Source organism: Rana temporaria, chromosome 2, assembly GCF_905171775.1.
Source record: "Rana temporaria chromosome 2, aRanTem1.1, whole genome shotgun sequence".
Taxonomy (NCBI): domain Eukaryota; kingdom Metazoa; phylum Chordata; class Amphibia; order Anura; family Ranidae; genus Rana; species Rana temporaria.
This window is the reverse complement of record NC_053490.1, coordinates 455,779,920-455,803,402: the sequence shown is the minus strand read 5'-3', so window position 1 is coordinate 455,803,402 and position 23,483 is coordinate 455,779,920. Positions and strand designations below refer to the sequence as shown.

Genomic DNA, 23,483 nt, shown 5'->3' with positions numbered 1-23,483 from the left:
AACTTAGTTGGCCAGGTTGAAAAAACAAAATCAGCTTCCATTTTTTTTTTTTGATCAAAGCTTAAAGCGGAGTTCCACTGAAAAAAATGTATTAAGTCAGCAGCTACAAAAAGTGTAACTGCTGACTTTTTATAATTAGATACTCACCTGTCCCATGGTCCAGTGATGTGGACGTACGTCACCCTGCTCCTCTCCCTGTCCTCTCCATGGCGCCGGTATCCCTACAGTGGGCACTCGGCTGTTGCTTCACAGCCAAGGCACGCACTGCACGAGCCGCACCGCACGCTGTGAATAGCTGGGCAATCTTCTGGGACCTGTGATGTGTCCTAGAAGATTGCATGGAGGGAGGGGGAAGAGGTGAACTTAATCTCGGCGCTGCGGATTCCCGGGTGGAAGTGGGAGCTGGTTGCCTCTAAAAAGAGGGCATCTGCCCCCCAAAAAATGACATGCCAAATGTGGCATGTCAGGGGGTCATCATCGCTTAAAGCAGAAGTTCCATTTTTGGATGGAACTCCGCTTTAATTGAATGTTGTGCAGAGAGGACACAGACACAGTCCCGCTCTCCTCTATGGGGAAATCGGGTGGAAACAGACCGCCTGTCTATTTTCATCTGATCAGCCAGACTGATGGAAAATGGGACCACAATCCATCTGTATTTTGCGGGCAGGATCCGATCAGATTGCGGTGGGTGTCAGTGGACATGTGTCCACTGACATCCGCAGCTCCATAGAGGAGACTGCAAGGTCCAATCAGGTTCGCCTGAAAAACTGACAAGTCGACCTGATCAGAGAGTCCATGTGAAAGGACCCTTAGGCCGCGTACACACGGTCGTTCCAAACCGAAGAGAATGGTCCGACGGGCCGTTTCCATTGGTTCACCGCGGAAGTGGCCTGATGGTCTGATGTGCGTACACACCATCGTTCCAAAAACCGATCGGGTCAGAACACGGTGACGTAAAACACACGGTGTGCTGAAAAAAACGAAGTTCAATGCTTCCAAGCATGCGTCGACTTGATTCTGAGCATGCGTGGGTTTTGAACCAATGCTTTTGTGTACTAACCATTGGTTTAGACCGATCGGTCAGCGGTCTATCGGCTCGATTTTAAAGCACGTTTTAACATTTTGGACTGAAGGACAACAGACCGATGGGCTATACACATGGTCGGTTTGAACCGATGAAACTGAACTTCGGTCCATTCTCATCGGTTTGGAACGACCGTGTGTATGCGGCCTTAGTGTGCAAAAGCTTTGTATCCTAAACAATTTTTTTACCCCATAAATTACAAAATGCTTTGCAAAGACCATTTTTAGTCCTCATTTGTATCTCGGTACTGCTGCTTTCCTCAAGCCTCTATCATCTACTTCTCTACATGCACTCATTCCAGCATCCACTATATATACAGTATCATTGGATTGGATTGGCTTCTTTAATAGTGACAACTGTGTACCATTCCTATGCAGCGCGTTGGTGTGGTCATATGTATTCTCAAAAAAGACCGCATGTAACAAGGTTTCAATACAGAAGCATCATCCGGAAACTGTTATCACCCCATAAAAGGAAGCTCTTGAATAAATAACTTTATCACAGGAGTATCATCAAGTACTATTTTATTAAAAGCTGCTGATTTAAAATGCTAAAAAATGTTTAAATAAACACATTACAATGTTAAAGCTTAGTTTAGAAGAAAAGTCAAGCTGTAGAAAAATTCCCCATACCCCCCAATCAATATTGCCTAGCCTGTATAAAAAAAAAAAATCTGTATAATTCCATATTTTTAGTCTGGTCATGTAATCCCGCAGCTCTGGCTCCCCTGTGTCAGTGAGCGGCTGCTGCAAGGGAGAGGAGCGAGCGCTCCCTTACAAAGAGCTGCAGAATCACGTGACCAGACTGAAGTGCATTACAAATAGATCATTTATACAGGTTAGGCAGGATAGGTAGCAGGAAGGAACATTTTTAAGAATTCCTTTTATTTAGGCTTTTCTTCCACGTTGAAGCTTTAGATTTTAGTTATTTGATTTAATTTACTTGCTAACGTTTACTGAATAACGTTCATCATACATACAATAAAGAGAGGATTTTACATTGAATGCTATATTGTATACTATAAAAGCACACTGTAGTCACAAATTAAGGTTAAATGTAAACTGACTTGGAAGACACAAGCTTCCCCCCACCTCACCAAATCTTCAAGCTGGTATTCTTTTGTCTCTAAACATCAGCCAGTGAAAATGCAGGTGAAGTGTTCTGTGGGCCAGATTCATGTAGATCAGCGGATCTTTAGATCCGCCAGATCTACCTGTTTTACGATCCGCCGGTGCAATTTAGCGAGGCTAGTGCATGATTCATAAAGCACTTACCTCGCAAATTGCACCGTCGGATCCTAACTCCCCAGGAGATTCGCCGTCGTATCTCTTGATGAATCTGGCCCCGTGATTACAAGCTCAGTTTGAGCGTTCTCTCCAGTAGAACACACAATAGTATTATATTTTCTGGTACACTCATTTGAGCTTGCAGTTTATCTCTTAACCACTTGGTGGCACTATTTTATTAGAAGTGTGGCAATGCTATCATAGTTCTAACTACAGTACAAAGATATTTTTTCTTTTCTTCTTCTTCTTTTTTTTTTTTTTTTTTAAAAAGGGCTTTTACATTTGCCAATGTAATACTCAAATGTGCTTTACTTGAAATCTGTAGTCTTTTTTTTTTTTTTTTTTTTTAGATTAATATGTTAGATCAGCATAATGGAAATGTCAATTTTATCAATTTGTGTTAAGGCTTTCAAAACCTTTCTGTGCATAGTTTGAAATTCTATATAAACATGGGAACAGCCACACTGTGTTTGCTAAGTACATATGCTGGCTCTGTTATGGTTATAGTTTATTTATCTTCCTTCAAGGGCCCGTGTGAGTGAAAATAATAGACTTTCAGTTTATGAATTATAGTGAATACATTTGAAGTAGGGATCGACCAATATCGTTTTTTCGGTGCTGATACGATACCGATATTTCAGCCACCTCTCCACCGATGCATTTAAAAAAGAAAAATTACTGTCCTTTTTACATTTTTTTTTTTTTTTTATCACTGGTATTGCTGTCACAAGGAATGTAAACATCCTTGTGACAGTAATAGGCATTAACAGGTACTCTTTATGGAGAGATCGGGGGTCTATAAGACCCCAAACCACTCCTCTGCACTTGAAAGTATTCTAAGCGTCAAGAGTTGCGTTTTTGAATACTTTATTTTTTAAAACTGGCGCCTTTAAGATGCCAGTTATTCGGGAAGTGATCTCATGACATCGCTTCCTGGTTACTAGATCCGAGACCGAACAAAGCATTAGCTTTGTTCAGGTGTTCGGCCAGCTGGTGGACGTGCCGGCTGGTTGCTCGGGCCTCCCGGTGGGACGGGAGATCTTACTAGATGTCAAAAAGGGGATGCATGTCAAAAAATAACAAAGAAAAATTCCCAGCTTACTTACCAGCCAGCCTGCAACCACAGACACTCAGATTATTCAGGAAGAACAGTGCAATAAGCACGTTAATTGGGCAAGTTAGAAGGCATCTGTTGGCTTCTACATCTCTGCAGTCTGAGCTTCCAGATGCATCATAATGAAATAAAGATATATTCTTAAGCCCCGTACACACAATCCGATTTTTGGCAGGGATTGTCTGACAGACTGTTGGGCTAAAATCCGACCATTGGTACGCTCCTTCAGACAATTGTTGTGCAACTTTCAGCCATCAAATGTTGGATTTCAGGCTAGTAAATTTTCGGCGGACAACGGTCTGTTGTCAGATTTTCGCATCGTTTGTACAATAGACTGTCACACAAAAGTCCAAAGTATTAACGTGCATGCTCAAAATCAATGCCCACCAAACAGGACATTAGCAGGAGGTGCCCAAAGTGTGGCACTCAAGAGCTGAATCTCCACGTTTCCGGTACGTTGCTACGTTTGTATTTGTTGGCCGACAATTGTGTGCCATTAGTAAGCAAGACAAAATCCAGGCACACGGCCTTTGGACAAAAGTCTGACACTCGGTTGGCCAAAAATCGTGTGTACGAGGCTTAAGTGTTGCGATGTCTTAAACCCTTGGTTTTAATTTGAACTGTAAAGCCTCGTCTATACATGATCGAATTTCCATTGGACAAATCCGTGCGAAGGACGTTGGCCGTGAACTTGGTATGCATACAGACATCACTTTTTCAACCAACATACACAAAACAACGTGATTTTTCAGCTCTTTAGCGCCACCCTTTGGGCACCTTCTGCTAATAATGTGCTATGGTTGGCATTTATTGTCGGAAAATCCGATCGTGTGTACGAGGCTTAAGACAGGTTAAATTCGATTTGTTGAAGGCTGGCTTGTAAGTGAGCTGGGAATTTTTCTTTGTTGTTGTTTTTTTGACATGCGTCGCCCTTCCATGTGCTTCTTGCTGCAAAGGCCAGTTATAGGTTGGGGTGATTGCCATTTGTTTGTACTGTTTGTGAATTAGTGAGGGGGCGCACTGGATACCTTTGCTGAGATTGTGCTTTTGCTGGGAGTTCAGTGTATCCCTATTCCTTTTTAAAGGAGGGGTGGACTCCCTCCAGGCATAAGTACCCTTAATCTATCCATTATTATATATGTGCCCCTCTTTGACCCTCAAAATGTATAGTTAGAACTGCAGTAGATCGGGGTGCCATGCAATGGCCCTGAAACGTACGCATATATTTGCAAATGTGTGCAAACTAAATCCCTTGTTTTAACGAGAAATGTTAGACAGGACAATTCAGTTTGTTGCAGGCTGGTTGGTAAGTGAGCTGGGAATGGTTCTTTGTTGTTTTTTGACGTCCAATGTCATTCTTGCCTAGGCGAGGAAGGAGGAAGTGCTGTGGCATGGCACAAAATAACATGGTAAACATTGCTAAGGGTGAACATTATCCAATTGTGAAAGAGGAAGGGGATAGAACAAGGGAAAAAAAATGTGTTAATGGCTGAAGGTCTGCTTTAAGTCACCTTAGAAAGTTGCTATGCAATTAGGAATCTATCCTTGTAAATCTAAGCACTGCGTTCTTGACTTTTTTTTTTTACAGCTGAGAAGTGGCAAGCCGTGTACACGATCTTGGAGGCTTTCGGCAACAGCAGTACCAACTTGAACGGAAATGCCACGCGCTTTTCACAGATCATTTCTCTTGACTTTGACCAGGCTGGACAGGTGGCATCTGCTTCCATACAGGTGAGAGGAAATGCTCAAATATACGTCTGGGTGCCTCAGGTTACCATTGAGAGCTTATAAGACCTACAAGTAAGCGTGGAAAATGTGTTTAGATTTGTAAGCCGGTGTGGTGTGTGATTTTAGCCTTCAGCATGGAAAGGATTAACATTGGATACTAAGTAGCTTTTCATAAGTGCACAAGACTGTGAATTAATTTCCTACAAGAAAACAAATTTCACCAGCTTGCAACGGCAAGGATGTTGCTGGTTTATTGAGAATGGAATTAACCCATTTCCACCTGCTCATGTATCCTTTAAGAAGGCCAGCAGATTTGCACTCTTCAGTGATCAATTTGTATTTTCCTATACAAATGTAAAAATCTAACAAAAGAAAGTGTACCATTGTGGATTTCAAGGTCACTAAAGGACAGTCCAGCATAAGTCTTAGAAGCAGGGATTGGAGCAAGTGGGACGGGTGGCATTATGAAAAAAACTACGCCTCTGTATTCCTAAAGTTCATATTCCTTTCATGATGCTCCAGGCCTGAGTGCATTTCACATGCTAGCTCTGTATGGCCAGGTCTGATACTGGGAACATTGAGCTGCAGAATTTGATGTGTGCCACCCATGGTATGTTTTTTTAAAGAAAATTTTAACAAAAGTGATACCTAAAAGTGAGATTTGGTGGTGCTTGGCTTTTTATGTCTTGGTTCTCCCAACAAGCAGCTCAACCTTCTATAGTTCCTAATTCTGTCTTTACTACAAAGAACAAAAGGGTGCAAACACCCCGGCTGCCCCTAGTGCTTTATCTTCAGCACTTTATTAAAAGATACAAATTCAGACCACAATGGAATAATAGCATGTCAAGATTAGAGTCCAAAAGTCCGCCCTCCAACCTCATGGAACAGATTGACGCTTTTCGGGAAATTTACCCCTTCTTCAGAGCACTGACCAATTTGACCCTCCCTAAATAAAGGAGTTTTAAAAGACCTGGAGGGGGGGGGGGTGTAAGGTTAAAAGTTGTGGGGGCAGGGCTTTTGAATTTGCTTTATTTAGGGAAGTTTAGATGGGGGGGGGTCTATTAGTCATTGCTCTGAGAAAGGGAGCCAGTCCCCCTGAAATCTGTGTAATCCCATGAGGTTGGAGGGCAGACTTCGGGACCCAGTATTCTTGACATGCTATTATTCCACACAGATCCATGTCCTTGTCTCTGTAACCGCCGATCGCGGGTGCCTAGCGGACATCGCTAGTGCTGGAGATGATAGACTAGGCATTTGCTCCCTTGTTCTTTGTTTATACAGTACAAAATTCCCCCAATCGGAGGAGGGCTGCATCGCTATCACCATCCAGTCCAAGTTGTACATTGTTCATGACATTGGTACATTTTAAGGCAATCTTCCTTATGAATTGTGAAGTGTCAAGTTCATATTGGTCTATGTTTTTGCCTAACTCTCTTTGTCCATTGGCAAATTTTGGCTGTTCACACCAGCCTTTAAATATTTCAGCATCTTCTTTTGTAGATCTAATAAAAATCTATTTTAAAACTTAAAGACCTAAGGCCTAGTGCAGAGATCTCACGAATAGAGGCCCCAAGAGATTAGAAACGTCAGAGGGTCTAACTCCGCAGTACCTTCCTAAAGTTCAGTTTTTTTTAAACTTTCCAGCTAATAAATATTCTGCCCTTGTGTTTTGACTTTGGATAGTAAAACATTTTTCTTTCTGCCAGTAAATACCTTATATGTCCCACTTCCTGTTTCCTGTCTGGTAAAAAGCCTAGGCTTATGACATCATGCACAACTCTCTCTCTCTCTCTCCCTCTCTCATGAGAGTTTGCCAGACAGGGAGGAGGTGAGTCATATGAGGGCCAATGAGAGCTGCAGAGCTGGAGGTGTCCCTCTGTGTGTCTTTGTAAATCCAGGAAGTGAACAGTCAGCAGCTTCAGCTGCCCACAGTTAAAATGGATGCAGCCAGACTTGGTGGAGGGAGATTTCTGCAGCATATTTTGGCAAGTACAGAATCACAGTATATATAAAATAATATGCAAAGTGGTTGGAGGGAAGCTTCAGAATGGCCAAGATGTTTTTTTTTTACAAATTATGCGAGCAGACTGTAGTTCCTCTTTAGGTGATGCATGCAGTTTTGTGGATGTGACTCCATTGATCCTGGCTTACTTTATGTGCAAGAAGCTGTCCTTTAATGAAGTAGTAGGCCTCATGGTAATAATTTACCCATCATTAGTTGTATGTGGAAGGTTCTCCATAACTGTACTGCTCTGCTAAGATGCAGATGTGTAGTGTACGTGGCATTATTGTGTAATATTGTAAAACTGACCACACTCTAATTCTTCAGTTAATTTAGGTAAAATAGGTGTATATTATGACCTGTAAGAATCCTAGAGCGCAACTGCAAGCTGCCTTGACCTTCACGCTCATTGTGCATAGGTCAAGGCTTCTAAGCCATATGTATGGCAAAATGTATTTATGTCAGGTACTTGTATAGCGCTGTCAATTTACGCAGCGCTTTACATATACATTGTACATTCACATCAGTCCCTGCCCGCAAGGATATTTTGTCAAAATGTCGCCTTTTTTCGGGTTGCTCGTTAGAAGGTGACTTTGTAAGCTGCTGCATCTGCACTGGGTGAGAAGTATCTTGTTGTACAGGAGTCATAATGGCACATCTGCCAAAGGGCACACATGTTCTAATGATACTGGTGGAAGCAAACACCACAGTGTTACCTTTGAACATCTTATTCAGAGCAATAGCCAAATATTGAGGAGAATCCACAAACTGGTAATAGTTTGTAGAAATGGCTGTAAAAAAACAAAACAAAGCGGCTTATTCACCTGGAAAAGAGAATGAGCACTTTGGTTTTGTTTTTTGAGACCTAAAAGTATCTTTTTTGTTGATTTTGTTTTCCTCACTTTATTTTTATGCCTATTTTTGGGTTTCAGACGATGCTTTTGGAGAAACTCCGAGTGGCCAGACGTCCAGAAAATGAAGCTTCCTTCAATAGTTTTTACTACCTCTTGGCTGGAGCGGACAGCACTCTCCGGTACGTGAATGAAACAATAACTGCGCTTGGCTGTTCTGTTTAGTCTACTTATTTTCAAAATGATTCATGAGGCAGATATTTGTTATTTGTGGAGTTTGTGCTTTTTTGTTTTTTGACAGACGCTTTTTTTTTTATGTTAATTCGTACTTATAAAGCATCAGCTTATTTTGCAGCTCTGTACTGTGTGCAGGTAACACACTACCGATCATCGTCGACAAAGCGCTCTTGAAGACTGACCTCTGGTTTCTGTTGATTACGACTACCATTGTTCTTTACACTGTTCTTAAATAAACACCTCTTTCCCCTTCAAATAACATTAAAAAGCGATGAATGAAAACATCGGAAACAGGGTTTAGGAGGAATTTAAACCAGTTTTTATTGTGACACCTTTCAGTACGAACACTGATCTTGGGCATGCATGTAACAAATTGATAAATGGACAAATCAGAATTCATGATCTCTATAATTGGTAAGGCTGATGCCACTGGATCAGTATAACGGCTAGTTGGCTAAAGTAGGTCAGTAGTGGCTGGCTTTGATGATGATTGTTTTTTATTTTATGACATAAGAATATTGTATATTTACCACTTTAAGCCATCATGTGGCAAGCTGTAAACTAGTTTGTTCAATGCATTCTACACTTGTGCTGTGAAAGAGACCAGTAAAGATCAGATTACAAAGACTGCACACCCCTACCAACAACTGTATAGCAGGAGAGTCTATCTGATGGGGTATACACTAAATGGATTGCTTAGGTAGGTATTTGCATTACAAAGCTGTTTGTCCAGAATGGAACATGTATGACCATTTGGAAAAATCTAAACACAAGGTGCTTCCAAATATTAGATTTTTATTCTATTATAAAAAGGTAATCTTAACTTTCAACAATAAAGGAATTGAAAACTTACCTTTACTTAATTAATTAATTCATTTATTTAAGAAACCATAGTCTGTTGTTTGCCTTTACAATCGTTTTGTGTATTTGGTAAACCAACAACCAGTTTTCATTGGGTGCATACAGCTTTAGGCTGCATTCACATCTAGGCGGTAAAAATAGCGGCGTTTTGTACCGCGATTTGCGGCGACAAAACGCCGGTATTGTCCGCCTAGATGTGCCCCAAGATGACCCCCTCTATGGAGATGATTCCCATCTCCTAGCCGAACGCTCGAAGACGCCTGAAAAAAAGGTCCGGGACCTTTTTTCACGCGACAGGCGTCCGGCGTGGAGATGTGAACCATCTCCATAGAGGGACATCGGTTTTCAGCCCGCTGGCGGCAGCGGCGTAGCGCTACAGGCGTAAAAACGCCTAGGTGTGAATGCGGGCTTATGTTCATGAACATGACTTGAACAACTGACCTAATTGATTTCACTAGATACTTAGATTCATTCCTTGTTTGACGTGACAATCCGTATTGATTGATTATTTTTTCCTTGCCTAACATAACGAAATCAGTTTATGATCCATGTCCTGTTTTGGCCCTAATTAATTCAGAAGTACAATTTTTTTTTTTTTTTTTTTTGGTTTCCGTTCTTGTCGACATCTAAAGCAATACAGATTATTATTCCAGCAGGCTTTTTATCTAGCCCTATTTGTCAGATTTTAAACAATTTATGTTACGTAAGACATTTTGCATTCTACACACTCTTCCCACATCTCCATTTTGTAAGAGTCCTCTAAAGCGCCAATGCATCTGTAGCCCAGAAAGGTTTTAGCTACCATACCATACCATACACACTACCTTGTTATAATAATAAATATAATAAACCTATGATGAAGATGATTTGACTTTCTTATTGAAGAGGAAAGAGACATTGATTTCCTCTGACCATACTGGACCTGGTAGTAACTGCTGGCTTTTCACCTTCTACTACCAGACGCTAAATTGATGGTAGAAGTGCAGTTTCTATAACTTGTTTAGTATACCACTCTTATCATATCATTAGACACCATGTTATATTAATTATCAGGATGACCACTACTTGTCAGAGAATGCAGCACCAGAGCTAAGGAAAGAGAGGTATATTGCTGTCTAGAGAAGTCAGAAGACTCTTTGAAGTTCCAATAAAATTCTCTAGCCTCTTCTTTCTTCATAGGTTGTATAAGGCGATTGGGGATTTTGTGGTTTAACAAACACTGTTATTCCCTGAAGAGTGTTTCCTGCTTCTAAAGGCCCATACACACGATTGGACTTTCCGACAACAATGGTCCGACGGATGTGTTTTATCGGACAATCCGACCGGCTGTATGCTCCACCGGACAAATGTTGTCGGAATTTCCACGGACAAATATTCGCTGTGCATGCTCTCCAACTTTCCGACAACAAATGTGGTACGTCAGATCATCCGATCGTGTGTACACAAATCCATCGGACTAAAATCCAAAGTACAAACCCGCATGCTCAGAACCAATGCTAAACATCAGACAACAATAGCAGAAGTTGCCCAAAGGGTGGCGGTAAAGAGCTGAAAAAACACGTGATTTGGTGAATGTTGGCTGAAAATGTTCTGCCGTGTGTAAGCATACCAAGTTCACAGCCAACGCCCTATCGGACAAAAATCCACGGAAAAGTCAGATGGAAGCTCGATCGTGTGTATGAGGCTTAATTTGTAGTATTAGAATCAAGTGATGTGATTACAGACTATCGGATTGGAGCTGTTTGAAAGTGCATGATCATGTATATGCTTGGAGTAGCACATAAGCTCAATATGACCCTGGTAATCAGGGTAGTTGCAGTGTTCCAGATGGTTATGTTATGTTAAGTGTTATTAAGCTAAATATTTTATCCTTTTACAGGACAGAGCTTCACCTCAATCACTTTGCAGAAAACAACGTGTTTGGTATTACCCTCAATTCCAAGGTAGGTAGTGTCTAGCGCAGACACATTTGGTATTGTGAATCTCCTAAAAGCAGTGGTTCTTGACCTTTTTTGGGTTTCGGACCCCTTTAAGAATTTGATAAAAGTTATGGACCTCCCTCCCCAATAATATTCACATAAACACAACATGCATGCAATGAATATACTGTATGTACTTTTTTTTTCATTGAAGTTTGATTGCCATATAGTACATACACAAAGTGTGAATAAAGTAAACCATCTTAACAAAAAGTCACTCCTTTTCAAGCAAACAGTGATTACCACTCATTCTATTACAAGCAGCTTGTGTAAATTAAACAAAACAATTTAATTCTGCTCAAACCTACTTCTACTACCATTACTACTAAAAATGAGACTTGGCTCTTGCCCTTTATCGAGTGGCACAAGAAGGTAGTTGTGCAGAGAATGATGTTACAAATCTGCATGGTTAACATGGGCCAACTATGAGTCAAGATGCTTAGCAGTCAGCGTTAAAGGCAGTATGCATTTTCTTTAAAGTGGATGTAAACCTGATTCATGAAATTTTGACCTAGGCACATATATCCGCAGTGTTTTCTTATCTCTCTCCGAAACCCTAAGTCCCGTAGGTTTCTGCTGCTCCGTTCTTCTTTTATCAGCGTGACGACTTTTGACAAGTTCTCCGACAACCAAGATAAAACCAGCTTGAAATTTGTGTTGGGGAGGTTGCTATAATTAGATCAGTAGAGAGCTGGTCTATTCACAACACATACCTTCCTTCCTTTGCCTGTGTGGAGGGAGATGTGTGTGACTTTTCGCCAATCAGCTGTCACACAGTGTATGCCAAGACTTCACTACCAGTGTTGAACCAGAAGAGAACATTTCTAACACAATCTGAACTTTCTAAAGAATATAGCACGCTGAAGACAGCAGAGGCTATTCACTTCACTGGGTATATGTGAGGGCTTAGATACACTTTCATTTCTTTCAATGGAAAAAGCATTAATTGGGACAAGGGTTGTATATTGAATGTAAAAGGTATTTTTATTTTTTTCTGACCCTCACAGACTCCCTGAAACCCATCCATAGACAACTTGGGGTAGCGGCTGTCAACTTAGTAGCTAGGCCTCAAATGCAGAGTGTGTGGATATGCTACATTGTTGTCTGGGGATATGCTGCAAAAGACAATGTGAAACTAGGAACATGTAACATGAGGCTAGTAAAGATCAATGCTATTACCCTAATACAAACGGCTGATGTCCGAGGGCCGCACATCATATACCAAAAGGCTGCATGTGGCCTTTGGACCTCATGTTAGGCACCAGGGACTTAAGGGGACCATGGATTTCCTGTCACATGCTCCACTCTATTTGTATTACATTTTCCATGGTGTTCTGGGTTATATCAATCCACTGCGCATGTGCTAAAAAAAAAGTGGTCTCCTTCCACTAGGCCCATACACGCACTTGTCCTTCCTTCAGCTGCGTCCCACTGTTGCCATTCTGTAGGATGGTGAGATGTGGGTGGGTTGAAGGTTAGACATCCTGTTACGGATACAATCAAGAGCCTGGGGTTGGAGACATGTGGCTGATGAAGGGACCTAGTGAATGTTATGTGCCGATTGCTGTCTGTGCCCCCATTAAGGAGATTCACCCTCTCTATTTGTCCTGTTTACTATTTGTCCTGTTTACTATTATCACCAAAAGTGAAAGTTAAAGTAAACCCTGATGGGTTTTACCTCCTTTCTTTTTCCCTGCAAAGTAAAAGCATAATATGCTAGTATGCATCGCATACTAGCACTTTATGTGACACTTACCTGCAAACGAAGCCCACACTGTCCCCGCTGTAGGCCGCATCCATGTTCACCCCTCTTCCTTGCGGGGCCGCTGACGCTGGGTCTGTGACTGGCTTGGGCCGTGTGACGTCATTCCCGCACATGCGCGCTGGAGCCTCCAGACACTGGCTGTTTCTTCACAGCGCATGCGCCGATGATTTCCCCATGCAATACAAAGTAAATATCTCCTAAATGGCGCACGCTTAGGAGATATTGTCAGTACCTATAGGTAAGCCTTATTATAGGCTTACCTATAGGTACAACTTGCAAATGGAGGTTTACAACCTCTTTAAAGAAAATCCAAAATATAGTTGTCATCAGAATAGAAATAAAGGGGAAATCTTCCAATGAGACACTAGTCCTGGTGACAACCAAGGATTTCCTCACTTTGGAGAGATTTCCTTTCGCCTCCTCTTGTGACTGACAGGAAGTGAAGTGAAATCTCCCCAATTGGACAAAAACAAAGTGTTATAAATTGCCTTTAGTTCCACTTTTTTTTCTATTGCCTGTGATGTATGTCTCTCCCATTGCCTGTATCTGAGATGTAGTCTTTAGTTGAGCTTTCAATAACTAATAATGAATATTTACACATTAAACACTGTCCATATTGTCTTAAGGCTGAAGACAAGCAGAAGTCAGCACAGTTATTCAGCAAACTACAGGCTGCTATGAAGATCCTGGGAATCTCTGGTGATGAGCAAAAGGTCTGCTGGTTAATTCTTGGAGCCATTTACCACCTAGGGGCAGCTGGAGCTACCAAAGGTACATTATGATTGTCCTGGTAGAGGAAAGACTAAGCATTCAAATCATTCTTCTTATATTATTAGACACGTTTAGTTCCATTTATATTTTTAGAAAAAACTGTCAGGACTTGCCATTTGTTACAATTTTATTCTAATACTTAGAATAGCACAGTCTTAACCCTCTAAGATAGTTGTGTGCGGTCATTCATTTGGTCTTTTTTCATAGAGCAGACATGGTGGTCCTGTGTTAGGCTCCTGCTTGATATCTGGGCTGCTGAAGGAGCGTTGGGCCCCCTTTCACACGGGCGCCTTTGTGCAATGGAGAGTGCAAATTCGGTGCAGCTGTGCATAGTGACCAATCGGCATCCAACTTCAGCTTGTTCAATCAAGCTTTGACGAAAAAAAAAAAAAACTTAAAGCTGTTTTTATGCAGAACTGCTCCATATTTTGATAGGTTTTTATGCAGAACTGCTCCATATTTTGCGCTCTCCAGCTTTAGTAAATTCAACCCCCTTTGTGTACAAAAGAAAAAACATCCCGACACTCAGCCTGATGCTTCTGTAGATGCTGAGAGGTAGGGCTGCATTATTATAACCATCCTAAAATGGAGATGTAAACTATAAAAGCCCATCGGTGACCAGTTTTGTTTGTTCTGTAACCGCATATCAAAGAGAATTAAAGATCCTCAGTTTGATCATCTGCCTCCCATAAGGAGGAATGGCAAACATAAATCCCAGATATCTAATTTTATTTTAATTGCTTTTTTTTTCTTACGTTGTGTAATTTCTTGCATGTTCTGCACAGCAGAAATAGTTGTTTTAGATTGAGTTCCCTGACTGTGATGTGTAGCTAATACATTATGGTTAGTGACAATAATAATGACCTGACCTTTAATTCCTGTGTAACCTTGCCTTCCCACGAAGTCTCAGATGTAGATGCTCTGGGTAACTCAGTTTGGTTATTGATGAGTTTTGTTTTGTACTTTACCTGTGTGCATTTCTTCTTTGTCATCCAGTCGGAGATCCCACTTTGTAGCGTTTCACTTGCTGCTCTGCATAGCATGGAGCATGTCCGATTCCCATCCTTCACTGGGCCCAGACACCGAGTATGACTATCCAACCACTCGGCTGCATCAATAAGCCATATTTTTCTGCAGACACAATGATAACTCTTACAAATGGCTCTGTACAAAGACGCTTTAGTCCATGGCAGACTATTTCTGTAAAAGCAGCAAAGCTAGAATTCACATTATGCACAGCAGACACGTTCTTTGGACTCTTAAGTCTTGAGGCAATTTCTTAAACTTCATTATTTGTGGAGAATGCAGCCAGGACTTTGAGTACTTAAAACGGTGTCCACCAATACAAAGTCCTCTCCATTAATGATTCTTTAACACAGTTTGGCAGGGAGCAGTTTGACAGTTCCTTGGCATGAATACCTATCATACAGTAATTCAGTTAGGATGCTGTGGGTTTCTAGGCCACCAGATGGCAGTCTGAGCCAAACGTTGTACATTCAGAAAATACACTGTACCTGCCTGTACAAAATTCAGACACACTCTATTTATGATGTGTGATAACACGTGAAAGACATGTAAATAGAAAACTGGTAATGATTTGATCAACGTGGTAATGATTCCCTATTGCTCAGGACAGAGGAGCTTTCACTGAGACTTAATTTGTACAGTTGCAAATTGCTTTTTAACTGTGCATGGCAGAGGTGTTTTTTTAATCTTTTATTGCAAGTCCAATGTGTGAGTGTGCCAAGTAGTCTACATAAAGTAGAAGCTGAATTCAGAACCGAGACAGTTCTGTTTTCTGGTAAAATACTAGTTTGCTAGGTGATGTAATGGCTCACAAAACTTCCTAACCAAATGAGGATCATTACTGTCTCCCAAGCGAAGAAGGGACAGGTCCTGCACTGTTTGTACGTCTAGAGCAGGGGTCTTCAAACCGTGGCCCTTTGCTTTCCTTTATCTGGCCCTTGAGGCTTTATTCCTGGAAACAAGACAATACGCCGCTCCAGGTGAGAGTAATTTCCAAATGGACTGGGTGCTAGCCTCCGCTCCTATCCATAAAGGCTGAATACAAAATAGGAAACAGCTGCACTCTAACTTGCAATACTTGACTGTGTCCTGTTGTCAGTTTTTCTACTTTATGGAATAAAAACCTTCTTGGACTGGTATTGGAGTGCAGCCGTTTTTGTATTCAGGCATTATTCCTGCCATTGACACCAACAATGGCGTAGTATTTCTTCCAATGACCTCAATAATGGGGTGTAATTCCTTCCACTGATAACAAAAATTGGGCACTATTCCTCCCACTGACACCAACTAACCCCCCTAAATACCAAAAATCGGGCATTATTTACTCTCAGTCCGGCCCCCTAAAGTCTGAAGGACAGTAAACTGGCCCTTAGTTTAGAGACCACTGGTCTAGAGGATAAGCAGGAAGTGTGTGCAATAGATTTGGGTATTTGGTGATCACCAAGAACATAGTCAGATCTCATCTTTGTTCATAATTCATAGGAAATCTGCCAATGCGTGACCTGCTTTACATGTTGTGTGAATTAAAGAATATCTATCGCCAAAGTTTGTGATGGTGTGAGGAAAGGTTCGAACCCTTGTCAGGTTTTTCTGCTAAGCAGGGCTCTCTCAGGGCTCCATACTTTAAATATTCATATTTTTTAGAAAAAAAATGAAAAGGTTAACTAACACACTACAGCTTTAACGCCTCCAGGGGTTCAAATCCTCCCCCACTCCATCTTAGAAATAAATGACAATAGATACGCTTTAATCAAGATTTCTGTCTTGGTAGCACTGTTTCTGATTGCATGTGTGTATTCACTTCATTTTGCTGACAACATGACCTTGCATGGTTTTTATGATTCTTACTTGCCTGATTGAAATAAAAGGCTTTTCCACTAGCATCATCATTGCACAGAATTGAAAACATTATGTGTTACAAGGACAAAAGTAAGGTAATGGTAATAAGTCTGGCCTGAGACTTGGAATAGTACTAGTCATAGTGCACTGTTCTCATTACTGCATGAATTACCTTCTATCGCTGTGTGTTTAATGTGCTGATCATAGGTGCTGCTGGTATACTTAAAATCTCCAGAAATACCCCACTCCCAGAACTCTTTTATATAAACTGGAATTAGCCCCCAAACCTTCAACACCCCTCTCTGAATTGCTCAGCTGTGCCACATTGTTGGAGAACAGCATTTCTCTTCCATTTATTGAAGAATACAGTGGAGATCCTGAATCTCTGACCACTGGGTTTAGTGCCACCTTCAGGAGTAGGACATTGGGCACAAAAACAAATAAGCCTAGTGGCGGCCCCTACTGGTGGCCAAACTCCCAAATGCTGCAGGTAGCTTAATTTTATGCCTAGTGTCCTAGAGTAAACTTCCTGTAGGGTTTGAGTTTTTTTAAAAATGTATTATAAACCGTTTATTTAAAAGTAACTTTGTGATTTGGCTTTCTTTATTTTTACATACTTGCAATTTCATATTTCAATTATGTACTGTGCAGGCTCAAATATTATTTACCTAATGGATATATGTGTGTTTGCAAACGTGTGTGGTCAACATTCCAACGCACCTACTGCTGAAATGAATTCTGTTAGCTGCAGGGAGGGTGTTTTCTGTAGGTCTGATAGCACAACAGCCATCCATTACTACTAAACAGGAAGCACAGCATGCATATGTAATAAGTTAACATGGCCGCTCCCTTGTTCATATATGTTTTTGAAGTATAAAAACACAGTATTTAAATTTAATTCTACAAGTTCCGCCCTCTGTAAAAAAAAAAAAGAAAAATGGAACCCTGACGCACGGTAATTAATTACCCCGCATTGTGGTGCGCTGTGTTGGAAAATATGGTGCATGACCGATTCTTATGATTTGGCAGCAATGGAATGGACAGATCTGATTGGACCCTAACTACTAGTATATTGAACTATCGGTTTTCTTTTTCTGCGGTCACAAAAACACAATTTACTGGCAAAATTATCCAGAAAGTTTGCTGTAATGGAAGCCAAATCCCATAATCTCAACTATCTCAGCGATACTTATGTAAATGGGAATCTTTCATAGATGGTATCAAAGGGATTATTTAGAAGTGCTTTATTTACTTTCCATTAGAGGAAACCATGTTGAAGAGATATGCTGTTCAATTAAATTACTGCTGCCTATTACAGAAAATATTTTTACACTGGACCTTTTACACCTTTAAGAAAAAAAAAGGAAATTTCATCATACTACTGCTTTTATATACAATATAAACTCCTCATTAAAGAGGTCTTTCAGCTGTCCGCAGTAAAATATAAGGACGTTTTTGACTATGGATGGCTCTCGTTAACATTTACTTTTTTTTTTTGGTTGAAAAATCCTAGTGAAGCAGGGCCAAGCCCACCCCCCTTCTTCATAATTAGGAAAATTAAAGACTGAGCTTAAAGCTGGCTTATTAACCCCTTCCCACTCTCCCCACTGTCCCGGGAAGGATCTGTGATTACATGATCACTGTCACAGTTGTCCACCCTTTTTGCTATGCACATATGTTGGGTGGTCATAAAAGGGTTAAAATATAATAACCTGCTCCCCTTCTTCCATTTTGTACATGAGGCCTGAATATCCAGTAGGTCAAAGCTAACTTCCTGCTATATATAGATACATATAATGTTTTATTTCGAGAATTGCAAACCATCAGAAGCTACTGCTGTGCTCATTCCTACAGAAAACCTAAAGTACTCTGCAAAACTAGTGCCATGGCGGCACTTTTTTTATTATTAAAGTGTTAAACAAAAAAATAGATGTTGTTATAGGTCAAGTGGCCTTGTAAAAAAAAAAAGGCCCTTTCCTTTAGGGCCAGTTCAAAACACATGCAGTCCAGTGCGTTTTTTTTTTCTGCATAAAAAACAAAAAAGTCTTTGCCTGGAAAGTAGGTTATATTATTTTCAATGACATAGTTCACACCAGTGCTTGCAGTTCCAGTTCCATTCTGTGTGATGGATCTTGGATACCCTGGCTTGGCACCTCCGCCAAACCTGTGTCTCCTGTTCTCAAAATGCACCCACAGCCGACAGACTCGCCATAGCCAGCCCCTAACCCCCCAGTCATGAGGAAAACCACACAGGTGTTGAGGGTTAAACATGCAGAGCATAAACTGTTTATTAAATACAAAAAATACACCTTTAAACACAGTTAGGGACACTCCCCTTAGCTTTGTCATAGAGGGGGGTAGGAAACAAGGAAGAACCAATGGGAACTCAACGCTTGTACATTGAAACTACAGTTGAAACCCATAAAGGGATTATGATAAGCAGGCAGCCCCCCCTTACAAATCCCCTGCTGGGATTTGTCGCCAAACCTTTTGTCTACATGCCATGACCTAACATAATTACCACCATCACATGTGATGCAGCTGATATAGGGACCTTCATTACATTATGCCAACGCCATTTTGTCCCCAAGTCTTGTAGACTCACGCTTTTGGGAATATTGCCATCTTGTATATCCCTTTATCAGCTAAAAGTACATTGTTTGTGACATAAAAGTATATATTTAGCCCAGCTGGGCCAATAGGTTTAGGTAGCCGGAAACTAATCCACGAGCCCAGCCACAGATACAGTTTTCACCCGGGCTGGAGGTGGCATCTTCTCCAGGTGGTGGGTGACGGCAAATAGCCCTCCAAATCTCCCGTTCTCTGCTGGGTCATAGTTGTAGGTAGGAGGCCAGCCCACAGCCCCCTCCAAAACACAGTGACAGTGAGTTCTGTAACATACTACATTTTTCCTGCACTAGACTGAAATTGGACGCTGTAAAACCTATCAAAAAAATTCGCTGAAACACACATATTTAAGGTTAAGAATAAAAGAGGGGGAAAATGCACCGGACTGCATTTAAAACCGCTTTGGAAGGCATAAAAAACGTGTCAAAAAAGCACATGCAGAAAACCATCAAAAACGCACTCGGACTGCATTTCTATGGTGTAAACTGGCCCTTAAAGTTCCCACTTATTCCTTCTGTGATCAGCAATAACAATCAGAATGTCTGTCATTATTAAATGATCAAATAGGGTCAAGAATGTCCCCATCTTCCCCTCAGTATTTAAAGTCCTTCATGGTGTCAACATATACTAGGACAGGAGTAAATTCACAGTCTTCTCTTAAAATACTATTTATTGATAATTAAAAAAATAAATAAATAATAAGATTGGGATTATTCTTTGCTGGCAGATGTGTTTTAGTAAGTCGGTAAGAATCTCAATGGCTGATAGTAGCTAAAAGTTTGAGAAGAAATCCAAGCATGCAATTGCCTGTTTCCCTGCAGTTCTTCCCTTCTGTAATCCTCTAATTTGGCAGCACCTGTGGTCAGCATGTTGTAGTAACACGCAGAGTCCTGACCTGCACAGCCTGCGCTGGCAACCTGTTCACTGTCCCCCTTCTATACCTGCCTTTTCTTCTAAATGAAGAACTGCACATTTGTGTCTGTCTGTTTTCTAACCAAGTGTTTTTATTTGCATGTTGCATGCTGCTCCGTTGCAATACAGAAGCAGATGAAGGTAAAGAAAGTGTTTTTATCTTTATTGCTTTCATATACTGCCAACTGATTGTGTCTGTTCTGTCCTGTTTTGTCATGTTTTGATGATCGCAATCAGTGTCTCAGCGCAAAAGATGTTTCGTTGACTCATATTGAGCCGATGCTGTGAATTTATCTGGGGGAGATCTGGGCTGATTTACAAAAAAAGAAAGAAAAAAACAACATAAGATGGGAAAAGTAGAACTGTTGCTTTGTGAACAGTCACATTCCAGCTGTTATTTGTCTATTGAAAAGTAGACAATTTACTTTATCATGTGATTTGTGGCAATAGACATTGCTCTCTGGTTTTCAATGTTATTTGGGGCTCTAGTAGAGACATTTACCCTAATTTCTTGTCCTTACAATGGGTTTACCAGTCAGAAAGTAGTGGAAATATGCAGCAGGGACACCGAGAATAATAAAAAAGAAGTTGGCAGGTTCTAACCCTTCCCACTGGACTATACACTTTTATATTAATTACAGGTTTTTTTATGTTATTTATTCCCCCAGGCGACCAAGTGCATATAGCTGTATGATCTTTCAGTTTTATGAATGGATGATCGGTGCTGTGGGTTGTTTCGTACAAAGGGCATTGGCCTGACATTGCTGATCGTTCTCATACAAGTGACAGATCAAACGGTCTGTATATGAGCAAAAATAGCCATTAATAGACACACAGAGCCACAGCGCTAAGTGATCTGTCACTATTATGAATGAGTGATCAGTGCTATCTTTTCATTCATAATAGTATAAGATCGTTAGAGCTACAGCTCCATCTGTGGCTGCTTATATACATACAGGGCTCAGGCAGTTACTTTACACAGAGCCACAGCTCTGGGGGATCTTTTACTATTATGTAGGAACAAGCAGTGGTCAAAAGGTTATAGTGATTGTAATAGACCTTTTTATTTTATTAAAATAACAAACATATACTTGCTCTGTGCAATGATTTTGCACAGAGCAGCCCCGATCCTCCTCTTCTCGGGTGTGCTCACTCCCGAGCCCCGCTCTGTGTGTCCAGAGACTGGCTGTGATTGACTATGGCTTCCGCTGCTGTGTCTGACGCAATGAGAGAAGAGGAGCCATGCACATTGCTGTATCGAGATTGTGCTCCAGGAGGTATAAAGGGAGGCACTGTATGTATAAGGTTGTTTTTACCTTAATGTATAGAATGCATTAATGTTAAAAAAAAAATTCTGCCTTTTTATAACCACTTTAAGCTGGTATGCATCTATGTATAAAGCTGGCCATACACTGCTTCAAAAATTCAATCCATGGGTTGCTCTTCCAACACCACCCAACTCCAAAAACTTTGAGAAATTAAACAAACCAGACCACTAAGTCAATTGAACAATAACTGCAGCCAATCAGCTGAAGTCGCTCTTTGAGTTTTCTGACAGCCAAAGGTATTGACTGTCTGAATACAATAGCCGTCAGCGATACATTTGTGCATCATGCTAGTTAGCATGTATGGGGAAAATCTATACACAGCGCTGTATCCTGGCCTAGGCCAACAAGGCCCAGACCTAGGGCAGCACTTTGCAGCGGGTCAGCACGGAAAGAGTCTCCGCCGGCTTGCGCTACATTGTTAGTGTAGTGCCAGTCTTATGGGGCAGACTGGACAGAGAGGAAAATTTAGTCTAGTGCCCCCATAAAGCAGCCGCACTGCTTCCGGGATGCAGGTGCCCAGCATTCCACAACTGGGGGGGCCGAGCTTCTAATTTTGACTGTCCTATTATCCTGGTGTCCTATCATCCATGTATTTTCTGCTGCGTGGTATGGTTCTTCTTAGTCCTCTCCATAAAATTATCAGAATTCTGTGCCTAAAGTATAACTATAGGAACACTTTTTTTTTTTTAAATTTTGGATAGAGTAAGGGAAGGGCGGGTCTTAAACAGAAAGGGGTGTGGCCTTGACAGGAAGGGGTGGGTCATATTTAAATTAGGGAGTGCACGAGTTTCGTCAGGCCTAGGGCAGCACCAAATCTAAATACACTACTGTCTATAGGTCTCTCTCGTTCAGCCCAGAAAGCTGAACAAGAATAATTTGTACCTATATGGCCAGCTTTAGAATAGGACAATACGTGTATTTTAAATGGTTGGGGTCTAGGAATAATTTCTGTATTCAGATGTGGCAACATTTAAAAAATGCTTGTCTCTTGAGTTTGCAAAAAATTGCGTGAAGAACACAAACATGTACAGGTATGTACAGTAAATGCCAAAGGTTATTTAAGATTTGTTGTTGAACTTGTGAACATCTTTTTGGCTGTTGGGTTGATGCCCCAAAATATACATGGTGTTTGTTTAATTGTGTATTACATTTTTTATGTCTGCTGTATGACTATTGTGTAGCATATTAGTCACTCTCAAAATGACTTGGCTGATAAAAAAATCTTCTCGTCCCCAAAAGGTGGCAGGAAGCAATTTGCACGCCACGAATGGGCACAGAAAGCTGCGTATCTCCTGGGCTGTTCACTGGAAGAACTCTCCTCATCCATATTCAAACACCAATCTAAAACCAGCACCATTCAAAAGTCAACCTCTTTCCGCCAAGGACTCGATGATGCCAGCCAAGAAGGTGGTTCTGGTAAGCTGCTGCTCCCCACTGCAAATGTGTAGTATGCATGTTACAGATTTGATTCCAGCCTGCAGAATGTATTTGCACAGATAGACTTTTTAAAGAGGAACTGCAGTCTGCTCACATAATTTGTAATATAAACATCTTTGCCATTCTTAAGCTTCCCTCCAACCACTTTGTATATTATTTGATATATATATATACTGGCCCGGATTCAGAAAGGAGATACAACGGCGTAACTCTGAGTGTGCGGGGTCGTAACTATGTGACTGATTCATAGAATCAGGTTACGCATAGATTTCCCTAAGATCCGACCGGCGTAAGTGTCTTACACCGTCGTATCTTAGGCTGCATATTTACGCTGGCCGCTAGGTGGTGCTTCCGTATTTTTACGCAAGGAATATGCTAATTAGGTAGATACGCCGATTCAGAAACGTACGTACGCCCGGCGCATTTTTTACGTCGTTTGCGTTCGGCTTTTTCCGACGTAAAGTTATCCCTGCTATATGAGGGGTATCCTATGTTAATTATGGACGTCGTTCCCGCGTCGAATTTTGAAAATTTTATGTCGTTTGCGAATAGGGCTGTTCGTAAGTTACGTTCACGTCTAAAGCATTGACGATTTGCGGCGTAATTTCGAGCATGCGCACTGGGATTTTTTCACA

The 23,483-nt window shown here is 41.1% G+C and overlaps 1 protein-coding gene across 7 annotated transcripts in view; it reads left to right on the top strand.

The window, feature by feature from the left end:
- MYO18A (myosin XVIIIA) overlaps positions 1 to 23,483 on the top strand; it is a 475,424-nt gene that overhangs the window by 203,848 nt on the left and 248,093 nt on the right. For all 7 annotated transcript variants that reach the window (XM_040338545.1, XM_040338542.1, XM_040338541.1 and 4 more), the window contains 6 exons: positions 5,073 to 5,215; positions 8,147 to 8,247; positions 11,043 to 11,106; positions 13,534 to 13,678; positions 20,213 to 20,224; positions 22,651 to 22,827. In XM_040338545.1, the coding sequence (XP_040194479.1) occupies positions 5,073 to 5,215; positions 8,147 to 8,247; positions 11,043 to 11,106; positions 13,534 to 13,678; positions 20,213 to 20,224; positions 22,651 to 22,827 (642 nt within the window). The remainder of the gene's footprint in view (positions 1 to 5,072; positions 5,216 to 8,146; positions 8,248 to 11,042; positions 11,107 to 13,533; positions 13,679 to 20,212; positions 20,225 to 22,650; positions 22,828 to 23,483) is intronic.